Here is an 18,627-nt window from a genome sequence, read left to right on the forward strand (position 1 = left end):
AGGGGGACAGTTTTATTGAATATAAAAACGAAATTACATCCATTAATACTGATTTTGACTATGTCCAATTATTTTACTGTTAAAATTTGCTCTTCCAAAAAAATAATAACAAATCATACGAAACAACTTTGTTAAATTATGCAGAAATTTGTCAACAAATTAATCTTCAGAGAGAGAGATAGAGAGGGGGGAGGAGCAGGCTCATTACAAATATTTGCAGCTGTTAAATTATTTTCTTGTATTTTTTTTAGCTGAAGTACATTAAGTTGAAGGGGAAGGGTGTAAGCTGCATTGGGGTTTTTCTAAGCGGAACAATTTCCGCTAACTTAAAGCTTAAACTTTACTGAACATAAGAACTTACAGAGATACAAAAGACTCAGATATACAATATTAAGCATGCATCTTCATATTTGCTTTACAAACTAAATGATAATTTCTTCCCACGCAAGTAGGTCATACACGTCAAGTGGGCAAAAAAGAAGTAAAATCATAGTTCCAAGCATACACATACGCCCAGCCTTATGCGGATATGTATTTTTATTGTTTTATTTTATGTTTTTCCCAGGGTTGATCGTATAGAGCCAGTAGTACTAGAAGATCTGGAGGAGAGGGCTCATTCAATCAAAATTTGTAATGTCGTTTTTTGGTTACCGAGAAATTGGAAGGCAACTAGCTCCCCTCCCAGACCATTTTCCCCCCAAAGTCATCCGATCAAAATTCTGACATCCATGTGATTTGTATTAGTTAACAGGTTCCGATGACTCTGCCCTATGGGGATGACATGATCCACCCTTAGCCCCAAGGGAAAGAGCGGTAAGTTACGAAATTTACCTACTGTTTACTTATAGAATTTTTTGGGGGGAAGTTTGCAGACACTTTTTACGGATGGGAGGGGATTTTTCTGCCTGGGGGATTTTCTGTGTTGAGAATTTTCTGTGGGACGAAATTTTAAGGGGGTTAGCTTTCCAGGGAATATTTTACACTGGGGGAATTTCAGGAACTTCTATACTAATTTATTTTTTATTAGGTCTACTTTGTCTTTGCCACCTCAAATTAACATTTTGAGATTTTCCGGAGGAAATTTGCAGCGGGGGTGAAATTATGTGGAGGATTTATCCATCAGGAGGGGGGGGGAGTATCTGCAGGAAAAATTCTCCGCGAAGAAATTTTCCGTGGGAGTATCTTTCCACTGAAGGTAGGGGGATTTCCGGGAAAATTTTCTACGGAAGGTGCATGTCATGATTTGAAAAACTAATCAGATATTAAAGTCTATTTCAGATGAAAGTATTCTAAGGAGAATTTGTCAGGTAGAATCATTCACAAGAAATTTTCCTGGAGAATTTTCAGTGAGGATGGAATTGTCTGGAGTGAATTTTTGAGGGGTGGGGGGTATTTTACATGGGGACAACTTCATTTTGAGATGTTTTTCTGGGAGAAGAGGGAATTTATCACGGTAGGGAGCTGGATTTATCGGCAATATTTGCAAAAAGATCAGAAATTAAATTAAACAAACAAGTTTATTTTCAACAGAAAGTAAGGAGCTGCACTAAATCTTAATTCAAGCAGAAAGTATTCCATACATGAGGGGGTTACCCCCTCAATTATTTAAGAGCGACTCATAAAACACAAAGAAGCTTTATTATAAGTTCTATATAATTTAGCGTCAAGAGCGCGGTATTAGGAGGACAAGTCCCCTCATAAGGGAATAAATTCTGCTCGTTTTAAATTCAATTTTGTTCCTTATTTTCGGTAGAAAAACCTTTTCTTTTATATTCAATCACCAAAACTAATTCGCCTTGGTTCGCTTAGGAAGAATTTAATACATAAAGCTGAGTCAGCCAAGGCCGTATCCAGGGGGGGGGGTTACCCCATTTTAACCCCCCCCCCCCTTGAAATTTTTGACCGACTCAAAAATAAGTCGAAAATTAGTAAAACCTAGGTAAAAATCAGTAAAATTAGTCAAAAACTGAGTCAAAAATTAGTGAACCCCCCCCCCCAAAAAAAAAGTCAAAAATTAGTAACCCCCCCCCCCTGAACAAAAATCCTGGATACGGCCCTGGAGTCAGCATATCGAGATTCGACATATGAAGATGAGGCTTCTGTGGAAGAGGAATTTCGATTCTAATAGAACTTGGTTGGAAGTAAGAGCTAATCTCAAAGGTGTTTCATTTCATAGTCGTGACGTTTCACCAGGGCCGTACCCAGGGTGGGTACCCGGTTTGAATCCCCCCCCCCCCCCGAAATGTTTGTCTGACTCGTAAAAATGTAGAAAAAACGGATAGAAACAAATTTTGTATGCGTTTTTTCAGGTTTTTTGGGTACCCCCCCCCACCCTCGAAAATTTTTCTTGGGTAAAACCCCCTCCGAAAAAAAAATCCTGTTTCATCGCTGTGACTGAACAATTCTGCTGTAATAGAATTATTTTGCCAGCTCCTTTTAGTTTAACCTCTCTTATTATTTTGAAGAGCTTACCTGCTTAGGTTGAATTGTTGTTTCCCTGGTCAGTTTTTCTCTGACATTGGCTTTGTTTAGTTCCCTCTTCTCAACGCTACTCAGTGGTTTGTGTGCAGTTTTTACTTTCTCTATTTCCATCTTTACGCTGGAACAAAGGAAAAAAAACAAATGAACTAAGTTCCTAACACTATTTAACAACATTTTTTACAAGACTTCCACTTAAAAGTGATCAATCTCAATTTTTATTATTTTCAAAGCGGCGGTAGTTCAACATAGTTAAAACTTAACATAACACACTGCATTGACAAATTTAGCTCTAGTTTGTGCATTAATCCCGACTAGGTAATTACATACGAATTTACCCCAAGGTTTAGGTTTTCTTTAAGGGGGGGGACGTTGTAAGTCATAAAATTTATGAAACAGGGTAACTTAGTGAATAATATGGATACTACAGGGGGAAAGACAGGCACAAATTTTAATATCTTTGTGATGTGAAGACCTTGACCAACCCTTCGGTTTATAGTGAGTGTAAATGTTATTTTTTCTTAGATTTTTTGAAATGTGGTCTGAAACCCTTTGACGTACGGGAGACCAAGATAAGCTGAATTTTCCCTTTGATTTGCGTTTTCGCAAAAACCTTTACACTTACTAAAGACCCAGAAAACCTATCAGGTCCCAAATTTATCAAGGTAAAGACCCTATCCCGATAGGTGAAAACTCCGGTGTCTACAGAATTCCTTGTTCGTGTGGCCTTTGGTATATCGGAAGAACTAATCAGTGACTTACGGATAGATTAACTCAGCACCCTATCTCAATTTAATAAAACACTTAAAAAGTGGAAAAACCAGAAAATTTTGACTCTGCCGTTGCAGCACATTTTTGAAAACCCACGCCATACTATTTTGTTTCATCAAGCTAGCCTAATTTCGCATGACAGATGTATTGTCCAGCACTATAGAGAAGCTGTTGAAATTTATAAATACCAACATTTAGGTCTAGCTTGGAACAGGGATTCAGGTGATTTAAGAATAAATGAGCCGTATTTCGGTTTTCTCAAAAGAGAAGCCGATACTTTAATGGTCCCAGATATAAACCTTCTACCTCTTTCCTAATCACTTAATCAGACACGTCAACAACCCCTAAGTCTCAAAGAGTGTCTGCAAGGAATCCAATTATTAAAATCAAAAATCAGATGACATAACTCTCCAACAGTGAACTAGCTCTCAAAAGGATTACACCTGTTTGAACTTTTAAATTGATTTAACTTGATTCTTTAACATCGAATTAATTCAGTGGTTACAGTATTTGTGAAATTGGGGTGTTTGCCAGATTACGGCGTAGCAGTGACAGTTTTTCCTTTCTAATACGGATAATTTGAATGCAGAAATTTGGGATTTAGGATTACGGTGGAAAAAACTAACAGGCTACCACGTTCCACCGGGCCCCCTTCAACAAGGGTGTCTGTCTCCGCATTACGTGGACCTGTCCGCTAAAGATAAGTCTATTTTCGATTTATTGGATTTTTATTTTCATCATGGTACAGTTTTAGAAGGGAGATTTAGCGGTAGCTCGGTTCAAGGGATATCCCCTCTGGCCAATCCGGATTGTTAACATAACAAACCAAAAAAGAGTCTACGCAAAATGCATTGTTTTTTTTGCTACGAGTCCCATGACTTTCAGACTCTGGTGGTAGAAAATCTTTTTTCATATAGTTGAAATTATGTCAAAGCTTCGAATAAAACTGCTAAGGGCGTTAATCATGCTCTTCGTGAGTGTGGATATTCTCCAGATCTTTACTATCAGTTTATGAAAAAGAAAACTGCGAAAGGCGCGGGTAACAATTTAACTGCTTTGAGCGAATCATCTGCAATCCGAAAGCAACTTACTTTAGCCCAAGATGAAGTTACAAAGCTTAAATTTGGTCTAGTAAAAGAAATAGAAAAAAAAGTTCGGGAAAAAGTGATTTCCGTGACAGGAGTAGCAGGCTCATCGCAAAGTTTGAGAACAAAGAAAAACACAAAGTTTGAGAACAAAGAAAAACTGTTTTCATCTCTGGATAGTCAGATTCAGTCATTAGAGCTTCGGGTGGCCACTATTGAGGAAAATTTGGATGATTACGAACAGGAGCATATACTTGATTCTCTAGTTTTTTTTTGGAGTGAAGCAGGACCCCAGAAACGACCTGGGTACTACTGTTCTTGATATAATGAAGAAAATGGGTGTACATGTTCAGAAAGATCCGTTGTTGTAAGTAAACCGTCTTAGACTTTTGAATGCTGTCCGGAATATGTAGATACCTACGACTGTTGCGCCAGTTATTGTGAAATTTGTAACTAAAGACACGGCGTAAACTGTTTTCCGAGCAAAATAAAAGCTGGTGAAATCAGGCATATTTGTCATGGAATATATTACAAAAATGAAAAAAGCGATTTTTGAAGGCCAACAGACATATATGGTGTAAGAAACGTGTGGTCTGATCGTGGCCATGTTTACAAACGTGAGCAGGGTGATAGCCACCCAACACGATTCTGCTCACTTGTTGACACCCTTTAGTGTCTAAGAAAAAGTTGATTATTTATGTTTTATTGTTTGTTTGTCATTTTATTGTTTGTTTTTTTGTTGTTTTTTTTATTTTTTGCTTGATTTGAATTACTTGTTTTTTTTTTATTTTAAATTGCTTGATTTGAAATCTCTCTATTTTCTTTCCTGTTCTTCTTTCATCTTTTTACAGTTGCACGGCCATCTTCCTTCTGCTCTATGTAATAATTAAATAAAAAAAACAAGTTTTTTTAACTGAAAGTAAGGAACGACGTTAAAACTTAAAACGAACAGAAATTATTCCGTATAAAAAGGGGGCTGTCCCCTCCTCAACGCCTCGCTCTTTACGCTAAAGTTTTTTTATTGTTTAAAAAAATAGAGTTGTGAGAAAGTCAAACTTTAGCGTAAAGAGCGAGGCGTTGAGGAGGGGACAGCCCCTTCATATACGGAATAATTTCTGTTCGTTTTAAGTTTTAACGTCGTTCCTTACTTTCAGTTAAAAAAACTTGTTTTTTTTATTTAATTTTTGAACGTTTTTGAATTAATGCAGGTTTTGATTGTGGCTCACCGTACATGAATAATTAAAACACAATTTCATATTATTTGGTTAAATGGCTTTCTCGAAACTTGTTTAATTTTATTTACGAACAATTTATTAGTAATAAATATACGTAACTTAGAATTAACTTACGTAACGAACTTCTATATTCATAAATTTTTAACACGTATATTAGGGGGTTCGCCCCCTAGTCAATACCCTGCTCTTTAAACTATAGTTCGAATTTTTTTTTACAGTTCTTTAAAAATTACCTCTTAATCACAGTCAGTTGATCAGTTGAAAAACTTGTTTTTTTTTTTATTTAATTACTGATATTTTTATTTAATAATTCTTGGAAATCCGGAGCCCCCTTCATAGCAATGTCCCTTCCCCCATGAAAACTTCCTTCATGGAAAGATGTCCCTTCCATATATCCCCCGACCCGCTCCTTCCCCCCCCTACCAGACAAAATCTCCTCTGAAAAAGTCTGTATACTTCCCAATAACCAATACTATATGTTAACATTGAGTAAAGTTCATAACTTTCAGCCCTCCCCCTGGGGACTTTGGGGGATCAAGTCATCCTAAAAGACATTTTTATCATATTTTCGACCATGCTGAACAAAATGGCAATCTCAAAATTTTAATCGGGTGACTTTGGGAAAAAAATGAGCGTGGGAGGGGGCCTAGTTGCACTCCATTTTTTTTGGTAACGTAAAAGGGAACTAGAAATTTTAATTTCCGTTCGAATGAACCCTCTCAAGATATTCTTGAACCACTGGGTCGATACGATCAACCCTGGGAAAAAAAAAAAAAAAAAACAACAAACAAACCAACAAATAAACACGCATCCGTGATATTTCTTCTGGCAAAAAATGGAAAATTCCCCATTTTTGTAGATAGGAGCTTGAAACCTCTACAGTAGGGTTCTCTGATACGCTGAATATGATGGTGTGATTTTCATTAAGGTTCTATAACTTTTAGGGGTCTTTCCCCCTTTTTTTGAAAATCAGCCAAATTTTCTCAGGCGCGTAACTTTTGATGGGTAGCTCTAAACTTGATGAAAGTTATATATTTGAAATCAGCATTGAAATCTGATTCTTTTGATATATCTATTGGTATCAAAAACCCGTTTTCTAGAGTTTCGGTTACCATTGAGCCAGGTCGCTCCTTACTTACAGTTCGTTACCACGAACTGTTTGATATATCTTTTGTTTCTTATCAATCGACTTATCATCTCCGCACTTCCAGCAATTCGCAGATTCTTCATACTCCATCAGTGAGGTCTGACTTCAACCCTCTGACAACTTGCAATAGGATTTGGAACACGCTCCCTGTGTCTGCACGAAGCTGCCACTCGTTTGGTAAGTTCAAAAATTATGTTAGAGATTTTCTAGCTAGTAATTATTTTTTTTCCTTGGAGTTGATGTCTCTGAATTGAGTTGGATATCTATTTGAGTTGGTGAATTCATGTGTTATCCCCTGCCTAGCTTGTCATTCTGGGGATTATTAAGGTGGATGACTGGATTTTTTTTTTTTTTTCTCCCCTGTTCTTTCTGGGCCATGGAGTCTTATAGGGGAGATTTTGTTGATGTAGTTTTTTGTTTATGATTTTTATTGTTAAATAAAGAACTCACTCAACTCATTCAATGCTTTTTCGTTTTGGTTTGAGTGAATGAATGTTTTTCTTTTATTTCTCAATTATTCACTAGTATCTGTCGATGGCGGTTCAATTTGAATTTCTTTGTAAGTCACGGATATTGGTGAATGACTCACTTTTATTGTTGATAGGTATTTGGTTTTTAATTCGTACAATTTTTGGCTTTTATTGAACTGTATTCATCTTTTAATTTTTTTTCATTGTTTTTTTTTTCACATTCACATTGACTTTCCACGTTTTATTTGTTGGTTTTTTCTTCGGCACTCTCATTGATTGTATTTATTCGTTTCGTGCTGAAGAAGAGAGGTGTTTATTCCCTCGAAATATTCGCTTTGTTGTGTTTTATCAGTAGTTTAATTTGACCTTTTAAAACCTCATTTTTGCTCGTTTTTCTTTCTTTATGCTATGTCAGGCCAATGTGGTTTAAGAAATTATCTCATTATAATTATAATTAGCTCTGATTGAGTAGTAGTTCAGGTGTCTTTACCGCTTGCCCTGAGGAGTGGAATGAAATGCAAATATTTGATTAGTTGAATTTTGCAAACGCTACAGAGTATTCCTGAAAGTTGGTTGTGATTCCTGAAGTGGCGTCGGTATTCAAGCGCTGTTGGAAGTCGTCGGTGCAGGAGATAGGGGTGTTAGCCGTGCCCAAATTAACGGTGGCTTAGCGAACTGCACGTCCGCATCGACGTGGATAAATTATAGGTGCCAAAATAGGTAAGAGAGATTACATATTTTATTTTATTTGCACTTGCCATGGGGCGAAAAAGGAAGATTGCTAAAACTGTCCAAGTAGGATCCCAGTCTGTGAGAACATTTTGTTGAATTCGACCGTTTCATCTGAAGGGAATAACGATGTCGCTTCACTGAAGACCCTGGCGGATGATTTTGCTAAGATGCTAACAATACTTACTGAAAATGGTAAAAAACTAGACTCTATAAACGATAGTATAAAAATGTTAGAAAATCGTATGGTATCAGTGGAAAATACACAGTCTGAGCTAAAATCAGAAGTTAATACTACGAGTTCGCGTGTTACACAGATTGAATCTGATGTTCAAAGCTTAAGAAATCAAATGTCAATTATCGCTAGTGCAACGAAAAAGTTTGAAACTGGGAGTGCAGATCTGTCTCGTCGGCTTATGGCATCTGAATATCGACACACAGATACGAATTTTATAGTTTGGAATGTTCTCTTCGAAAATACAATCCACGCCAAAACTTTCTTTGACCACTTGTGTTTAGAGGGCCTAGGTCTGTCCATGGTCCCGAGGTTTCAAGTTGTTCGTAAGGTCCGCAAGGAGCAACCGTATTTTAAAGTTTATGTTGGTTCTCGAGATACGAAGGTCAGTGTGCTTAAGAACGGAAAGAAATTAAAAGGTAAAGTTATTGGACACCATAGAAATGTATCTGTTAACGATGATGCACCAATATCAGTCCGTGAAGCTCGAAGGAAGTTGTATGTAAAGAAATCTAGATTAAATGCTATAGGAGTTTCATCATGGGTTTCCAATACAGTTCCACCATATATACAGATCGACTGTGGTGGGGTGGTTGCAAAATTTGGTTACGATGAGCCTATCCCTGAGTTATGTGACCAATAGATGGTTATATCATGAATGGTGAATTAAGATTTTGTTAAGATATTTGTTTTTGTTGTTTAGTTTTGTATTTGTGTTTATGGAAAAAAAAAATGAAAAGTTGTTCTTTTTTTCTCATTTATTTAGTTTTTGTTAGAATTTAGAATGGGTAAGTAAATTTTCTGGAATTCAGTAATGGAAACAGTAAGCCTGTATTGTGACAGGCTAGTGTTAGTGACAATTTTTTCCCTTTTTTGTATTCGTTTGTTTATTTATATTATTATTATTATTATTATTATTATTCATTTATTGCCCGTCAAAAAAAGGTACAAAAGGTACAGTAGACAGAGTAATCACTAAAGAAAACAAAAAAGAAAAAAAAGAAGGACACAAACACACATTGAAAAATCAAACACATGACAAAAGAAAACTCTTCATTACATTAATACGAACAGTGACTATATGCATTACATTAATATAAAAAAAAACTATTGTGAACAAATTGTTGACCATGGATGATGAAACTTACTTTGAAAACAGGATAGAGATTTATTAATGCTAATATTAGGGGCAGATAACTTATACAAATGAATAATTTTACGGTTTCTTGTCTAAGGGGGCAAATTTAGAAGATACTTAGCAAATCTGAAGAAGATGGGTTATAGGTGTTTTTTATCTGTAACTGTAAGGAATTTCCAGAAAGGAGCAATGTCAAGCAGATGTTGAAGGGCTGTGGCGTTGTAGATAGATGCTAGAATATAACGGTTGAAACGGAGTTTGCTTTTTACGATTACAGCGTAAGAAATGCTAATTTTACGCTCAACGTGAGAAATCAGCAAACAACGTGTGTGGCCTATAGATGTGCCAATTGGGAGGCCCAGGTATGTAATATGGTCTGAGGGTTTAACAAGAGAACCGTCCATATTCATAAGAGAAGTAGAGGGATTTCGCCAATTGAAAAGGATTACTTGGGATTTCTCAGGATTAAGAGACAGACCGATTTTTGAATATTCATCTTTGAGGATTTTGAAATTCTGCTCAATGCACTAGATCGTACGGCTGAGATTCAGGATGTCATCAGCATAACAAATAAGAGACATATCGATTCTCCCAAGAATGCATGAAGGAAGACACTTTGCCTGCACTTCCAGGACACTGTTATTGAACAGGGTTGGGGAAGTGATAGCTCCCTGTCTTGTCCCTTTCTTAACGAGGATGGGGTACTGAGGATTCACAAGCATATTCGAGAGAATCAAAGAGTTTGGCCTCAAACGAGAATTAATGCAATTATATAGCGAAGGATGAAGAGCCGACTGCAGGGAAAAACGGGATGGAAGTTTTAACCGCACTTTTAGATTCCTATATAAATCCCTGAGAACACGGACAACTGATGGGTTTACGCCTCGCCTTGCTATATGAAGAAGCATGGACGAATGAATTACGGAATCGAACGCACGTCTAACGTCATGTCCGGCGAGGATCATACTTTCTCCCGAAGATTCAGCGTCGGCGAGGGCAGTAAAAACTGCTGTAAGAGCATGAGCACAGCCAAGATTAGCCTGAAACCCGAACTGATATGGGGGAACGTAACATTTCTGTCTTAACTCATCAAGAAAAAGAAGCTCAAAAAGTTTGCATGTCGTAGTAGATACGGTGATGGGACGGAAAGAGGAACATTGCAGCTCAGATTTCCCTTTTTTGGGAATCGGAGTCAGATCACCAATGCAGAACGAGGATGGAACAATACCTGTAACAAATATCATTTGCATGAGAAGGCTGAGGTGACGCACGAATAGATAACTTCCATTAATGATGTGTAGAGTGCTCACCTTATCTATCCCACAAGAAGCTTTCTTTTTAAGTTGGGATACGTCTTTTATAACAGCGTCACATGTAACAACAAAATCAAGGTTAGGAGATTCATCAATGAATTTGCAGAGCTCGTCACAAAATTGTGACTCTAAAAAAGGATCAGGCTCAGAAAATTCATTTGAAAAATGGGATATCCACTCGGACAAAGGAATGTCCTTCGGGTCTGGCAAATTTGAGGAGATAGTACGAGGTAATAGCTTCCACGGAAGATCAGGTGAATTCCTGACCTTCTCGGAATAAAGTGTCTGCATTTTAGATCGATGGAGGGCAAGTTCCTTAGCAAAACATTTTTTTGACACTTTTCTCAGTTCATTGACTATTCCTTGACGGGGGCATAGGCAATCTCTCCATAATTTGTACCAAAATTTAGGACGGTCACAAGCTTCAGACAGAACTAGATTTCCTGACCACCCGGGAACATGGGTACCAACACGTATTTTTTTTAGAGGAACTGCCCTTTTTTCAGCACACAAAAGTGCATGGCAGATTTCTGCGGAGTATATATCAAGAGTTAATCTAACCTCATTAATGTCTTTATTAGAAGAATTTTGCAGAAAATGAAATGGAACCCGGATCTTGTTTAGGATACTATCTGAAATTTCAATGTACTAAGATATGTCAATTTTATTCCAATCGCGAGAAGTATACCACTTGTGCTGGTGAACTGTATAAGCCTGTAACACTGGAATCTGAGAAGCTTCTCGTTTGAAACTAGAAGCAATAGGAAGATGGTCTGAAACTTGAAATTTGGAAACTACCTCAACACAAGGTATATCAAGGTTATATGACACAACATGCACGAGGTTAGATAAGCAAGAGGAAGAATGAATGTAAGTAAACTGAGCAGATTTCTGTTGAACTTTAAAATCATCACCAAATATTCCTAATAGTAAAGAATCACGGATAGAAGCTGAAGACAACCCGCAATTTAAATCACAATTAAAATCACCTACGATCAAAGACGGGATTTTTAGTTTAAGGACATCACGAAGACAAGAGCTAAGTTTACTAACTGCTAAAGCGAAATCTTTCTCCGAATCTTCATCTTTGTAATCTGTGGGTAAATACACATTTATTATTACGCACTCAACTACTCGAACAGCTGAAAAACTATCACAAGAAAAGAAAACACTAGAATTAAGATTCGATGCTACATAAGTAGCAATACCACCGGAAGCTCTGTCTTTAGAAGTACTACGTTTTGCTGGAACCAGGAAAGTTTTGAAAGTGGTACTAATGCCAAGTAAACTAAGGCTGTGGTTGGTCAGGAAGTGTTCCTGCAAACACAGAATATCATGATTATGAAGTATATTTTCAAGAATAGGTCTTTTTTTTATAATACCACCATTAATGTTCCAAGAGAGAAAACGAATATCCATCTATCTACTTAGCTGCCCGTTTACCGGTTTGAGCATTGCCAGGGCATTGATACTGTAACAGGTGTGATTAAACTCTTTACATGTAATGCAAAACATGTTCCAAACACATGGATTATCCCCGGTGGAAGAGTGCTCCGAGGAACCAAAGCGAGAGCACAGTTCTGCGTTCTTACAATCAGCAGCAAAATGTCCTTGCTGATGGCATCTGAAACACCGTCTAGGTATGAATATGAAATTCTAGACAGTTAACTTTTCATAACCCACCTTCACAGAATTTTTCAGAAAAGAATCGAGATCACTCCGTTGTTCAAAATAAATCTTGTAGACGCGTGACTTGCCACACTGCAAAGCTTTGACACACTTTTGAATAATTTTCTCTAGATCTTTTACATTCATTTCTGTCGGGACGCCTTTTATTACACCGATGAAGGCGGGAGATTTAACGGAGGCTAAAAGGCCAGGTTGGAACTTTTTCATCTGGTCAGCAATTGAGGAGGCAGCGGGTTTACTTTTTACGACAATTTTCCATTCTGATGAAGAACGTTTCACCTCTGAAATATCATTTGCAGCTTCAGGACATATTTTATCAATAAAATCTTTCCTTAATAGTGGAGATGAAAGATTGGACGGGCAATTTTTTAACACAACAGCATAGGTAGGAGGATTGGATTGGTCCTTGGTGCAAGACGACTGAGCGGAAGAGGGCCAGGCAGAAGTTGCCTGTACTGCGAAATGTTGCTTATTTAGCTCAGACGAACTGTCAATTTTAAGGGAAAGTTCATTCATGCGACAGGTTAATGTTGCAACGATCGCATCACCAATTGTTGGAATTTCACATGGTGAGTATATCACGAATTTCGGGATCTTACGTTTTTCTTTCGATGCCGTAGATAACCACTTACAAATGTCAAGGACATTTTCATCGTCTTTTTGGCATCTTATTAAAAGCGTTCCAATTTCTAGGACCTGATATAAAACCTGCTTTGCTTTTAGAATGGTTTCATGACTGAAAAAGTTTGTCGACTAAGTAATTATTGTTTCTACTTTGATACCATCGATCATGGATCTAGACATAACATTCAATATTGGATTTAAAATAATATCCGAGTCACCCATTATTTCATAATTGCACTTACGGTAATAATATTCAATAGATAAAAATCCACTCCAAATCAATGCCAAAAACCGTTGCCAATATAAACTCAATCCAATCAAGCAGCCAGTGACGTCAAAGTTGAGTTACAGCTTTGTAGTCCGAGAAATTGTTTTCAAGGTCACTGAATTAATAAGATTTCAAAATCTTTCGATGTTTACTTTTCAAAGACAGAACAGACACTGATTATTTTGTTAATATGTTTCTTATTATTTTTAGGTTATATCGTGTTTTTTCTGGAGCTTCAATTACGTTGGAAACGGGACCACCGACCCTCCAAGTTATAGTAAGTTATTCAGTTGGTTAGGTTTGGTTGCAACTACCCTCCTTTTCTTTATATATATATATATATATATATATATATATATATATATATATATATATATATATATATATATATATATATATATATATATATATATATATATATATATATATATATATATATATATATATATATATATATATATATATATATATATATATATATATATATATATATATATATATATATATATATATATATATATATATATATATATAAAATGGTAGTTGTTCGTAATGATCGTTTGGATTGGCTTGAGAATAATCCATTGAGTGTTTCGGATTTAGGATTAGGGGTACTTCACAGGGATTTTGATATGGGGGTAGATGATGTTTTTCCGAAGGTTAATTATAAGTGCCCAGTTGATTTACATACTAGACTGGCAACGGATAAACTCGGCATTTTTCATTTGAATTGTCAGGGGTTAACATAAAGAAAGAAAAACGAGCAAAAATGGGGTTTTTATAGGCCAAATGAAGATACTGAAAAAACAAAGCGAATATTTCGAGAGGACAAACGCCTCTCTTCTTCAGCGCGAAACGAAACGATGTATCAATAAAAGCCAAAAATTAAAAGAATTAAAACCAACTACCTAACAACCATAAAAGCGAGTTATTCGCCAATATCCGCGATTTGCACAAAATCCAAAAAAATATGAACTGCCATCGACGTATACTAGCGAACAACTGACAAAGGAATAGAAACAATTCATTCACTCGAAAAACAAAACGAACCAGCAATTAAATAAGTTGGAAAACTATGTCATTTGATTTCGGATTTTAATTAAGGCATTTCTTGCAGACACCCTTTGAGACCTAGGGGGTTGTTCACGTGTTTGATTAGATGACTGGGAAAGTGGTTCAAGGTCTATTTCAGGGATTACTAAAGTATCGGCTTCTCTTTTGAGAAAACCAAAAAATGACTCGTTTATTCTTAAATCACCGGAATCTCTGTTTAAAGCTAGACCTAAATGTTGGTATTTATAAATTTCAACAGCTTCTCTGTAGTGCTGGACAATACCTTTATCATGCGAAATAAGACTAGCTTGATTAAACAAAATAGTATGGTCTGGCTTTTCAAAAATGTGCTCTGCAAGGGCAGAGTCAAAATTTTCTGGTTTTTTCCGCTTTTTAAGTGTATTATTAGTTGAACTAGAGTGCTGAGTTAATCTATCTGTTAGTCGCTGATCAGTTCTTCCGATATACCAAAGACCCCACAAACAAGGAATTCTGTAGACACCGGAGTTTTCACCTGTCGGGATAGGGTCTTTACCTTGATAAATTTGGGACCTGATAGTTTTACTGGGTCTATAATAAGTGTAAATATTATTTTTCCTTAGATCTTTTGAAATGTGGTCTGAAACCCCTTTAACGTATGGGAGACCAAGATAAACTGAATTTTCCCTTTGATTTGTGTTTTCTGTGGAACTATCTGATAATCTTTTAATGCGTTTTGCAATTACAGAATTTATTAAACTAATTGGATAACCATTCCCAAATGAAATATCTCTAAGATGGTTGAGCTCTAAACCTAAGTAACATGTTGAACAAAATTTCAATGCTATATCAACTAGAGAAGTGACAACTCCTCTTTTCACAGCAGGAGAATGATTAAAGGAATAAATTAAGTAACGGTCATTATGTGTGGGTTTTCTATAGACACTAAACTCGAAATATGAATCATTTTTGTGCACCAGAACATCTAAGAAAGGAAGACGTCTCTCTATCTCTGATTCCTGAGTAAATTTCAGTTTTGGATCCAAGGAGTTGAGCAAGTGAAGAAAAGAACCCAGAGACTCGTCACCATGCTCCCATAAATAAAAAATATCATCTTTAAAACGAACCCAAAATTCAGGTTCAAATAGGTCAGGGGTTAAATAGTACATTGGATTATTTGTCGGAGCTGTGTATGCTATCTGATTTTCATATTCTTGCACTTACTGAAACATGGTTAATGAATAATAATTCTGGACTATTGGATATTTAAATTATAATATGTATGTTAAGAACCGTACTCACCATCAGCATGGAGGACTTGCCCTGTATATTAGAGCTGATTTGAATATGAAGGTTAGGGATGATTTGTCAATTAATAGAAAGATCATTTTTGAGTGTTTTGTTGCAGAGTTTGATAGGAATGGTGGCCCATTTTTTATTGCTGTTTGTTATCACCCCCCTCCAGCTACTGTAGATTGTTTTTTAGAATTATTAAAGCAACAAATGGACCTTCTAACTCGTAAGAACATGCCGTGTTTTGTGTGTGGAGATTTTAACATTGATTTGAAATTGTTAGCATCTAATTTAAAAGCCCGGAATTTTTTGAATTTAATGTTAGGTTATGGGATGCATCCTGCTGTAAATATTTGTACTAGAGTGACGGAGTCATCTTCATCTGTAATTGATAATGTATTTTTGAATGTTCCCCATATTCGTCGAGTGTTGTGTTAAATGATGTTTCAGATCACTTTGGTTTGGCTATATTAGTGCCGGGTATATTTAAGAATATTAATATTAATTTTGATGCTCACCCTAAGCCTAAGAAATTATTAGTTGATTCAAATACTATTCAAAATTTAAGCTTAGGATAGAACAGTTAGACTTTAAATTTTTACAAGAAGAATTAGATTTAAATTTGAAGTTTGAGCTTTGGTATGGTAAGATTAAGGATACGTTGTTGGAATGTTGTGAAGTGTCAGGAATCCAGAAGAGAGGGGTGTCTCCGAAAGAACCTTGGATTATGAAGAGTTTGTTACAGTCAATTAATAGATGACGTTTTTTATATAAGTTGTCAACGAGGAGCAATGATCCTCATGATACAGTAATATAAAGAGTTTATAATAGTAGGTTAAATGCTGCACTCCGACTAGCTAAGGTAGAATATTATAAGGTTAAATTTAAAAAAGTTGAGGGTAACCCGAGTAAGACTTGGAAATTGATTAAGTCGGTGACTTGCCCTGGTAGCGTCTTGATCCATCCAAATAATATGGGAATGAATAATAATGTTGCAGATGAGATGTGTAATCACTTCGCTACTATTGGGCAGCGTGTGTCATCATCGGTGCCAGTATTTGATCAAGATGGAGATTTTCGTCAGTTCCTACCTGAAGATTGTGATGTGTCTGCGTACCTTAAATCTATAACTATTGATGAATTATTTGATGGTATAAATAATATGAAAAATGGTGCATCAGGAGGCGATTTTATTTCGTTGAAGGTTTTGAAGTCGATATTACCTGTTATATCTAGTCATTTTTTAGGACTGATAAATAATTGTTTAAACGCTGGAATATTTCCTGATTGTCTAAAGTGCGTGAACGTTATCCCGATATTTAAAGGAGGGGATAAGAATTGTTTTAGTGATTATAGACCGATTTCTTTACTGCCATTTATTTCTAGAGTGTTTGAAAAGTTGATTCATAGTAGGATGGTAAGTTTTTTCGAGAAAAGACAATCTTTTAGTTCTAGTCAGTTTGGGTTTAGGAGTCATCATTCTACAGAGCATGGAGTTTTGTTTTTAACAACTTTTATTAATGATGCTTTAGACAAGGGTCTGAAGAAAGCTTCGATATTTTTGGATATTACAAAAGTATTTGACTCTGTTGATCGTGATATACTAGTTCAAAAGCTATATAGTAGTGGTATACGTGGTGATTTTTTAAATGTGATAGTTAATTTTCTTAGTGGAAGGACTCATTGTGTCGTGATGGATGGAGTTACATCTAAAATTGAATATATTCCGATTGGAGTTCCCCAGGGTTCCGTTTTGGGCCCTTTGTTGTTTTTGGTTTATATTAATGACCTTTGTAGAGCTTCAAGTAATGTGTCTTGTTCTTTGGACCTTGATACTTACGGTACTAAAGGAATTCTACCATGTTTTGCTGATGATGCCCATTTCACTGTAGCTGCTAGAACTGAAAATGAGCTGATGGCTATATTGAAACAAGGTATTTCTTCGATTGAAAAGTGGATGCGTGTAAATAAATTGAAACTGAATCATAATAAGTCGAGTTTTTTTATTTATTGTAGAATTACTGGACATTATCCATGGATTAATAGTATAGAAGTAGGGCACCATACTATTGTAAGATCTACTAGTACTAGATACCTTGGTGTTATAATTGATGAAAGCCTTAGTTTTAAAGACCATATTGCATCTGTTAACAGCAGGTTTTCTCGTAATATTGGTATTATGCGTAAACTTAGGCATCTTTTTCCGCGTGAAATTCTGAGAATGTTGTATTTTTCTATGGTTCACCCATATCTCATTTACTGTTGCATGGTTTGGTCGAAAACATTCGTAACTCACCTCCATCCGCTCTGCGTAACACCGAACATGGCAATTAGAGTTCTTTATGGTAATCAAATTGACCTATCTGTATCGGTGAGGCATCTTTACCGCGAGTATAAAATTCTACCGTTGGCAGGAATTCTATAATGCTCTGTTTATGTTTAAATATTTAGCTTCGGAGTTACCATCATGTTTTTCAGGAATGTTTAGTCTTGCGTCTACTATTCATGATCATTTGACACGATCTCCTCAATTGGTGCGAAGACCAGCTATGGTCACGTCTAGGTTTAGGTTTTCAATTTGCCATATTGTTCCGTTAGTTTGGGAGAGTTTGCCAGAGGGTTTGAGGAATGTTGGGGGTTTGCAGGATTTTCGTAAGTCGCTATAGAACCATTGTTTTGATGTGTATATTTTGAATGGATTATTCCACGCCACTTAAGTTATGTTTTTGAGGAGGGTTTAGTTGCAGCTGAATATGATTATAATTATTATAAATTTGTTGGGTGTTGTTTGGAGGTTCGTTGGTTTTCGGATCTGGTAAGTTGAGCTCTAATTATGTGTTTTTTTTTTTTTTTTTTTTTTTTTTTTTTTTTTTTTTTTTATTTACTAGGAGGGTTTACTCCCACACAAGCATGCTTCAGGGAATCGATGATGTATATATTTTTTTGTAAAATAAACCCAGTGTTACTTATAACCCTAGAAAACAGGATTTAACCAAACTTTGCGAAGAGCCTACTGTTTGAAATACGGTCAGTCAGCCGGGTACCAAAAAACAATTTATCTGGAAGGGATTTATCTGGAAAACCACTAGCAAATCTCCCTCTAGATTTCGCAGTGCCAAT

General features: G+C 36.1%; 1 protein-coding gene across 1 annotated transcript in view; it reads right to left on the reverse strand.

Moving 5' to 3' along the window:
* Rbp (RIMS binding protein) overlaps positions 1-18,627 on the reverse strand; it is a 439,820-nt gene that overhangs the window by 406,125 nt on the left and 15,068 nt on the right. The window contains exon 2 of the mRNA XM_089098234.1: positions 2,473-2,599. Coding sequence (XP_088954360.1) covers positions 2,473-2,592 — 120 coding nt within the window. The 5' untranslated portion in view covers positions 2,593-2,599. The remainder of the gene's footprint in view (positions 1-2,472; positions 2,600-18,627) is intronic.

Source organism: Artemia sp. Qi Xiang Cuo, chromosome 12 (genome assembly GCF_049724085.1).
Source record: "Artemia sp. Qi Xiang Cuo chromosome 12, ASM4972408v1, whole genome shotgun sequence".
Lineage (NCBI taxonomy): Eukaryota > Metazoa > Arthropoda > Branchiopoda > Anostraca > Artemiidae > Artemia > Artemia sp. Qi Xiang Cuo.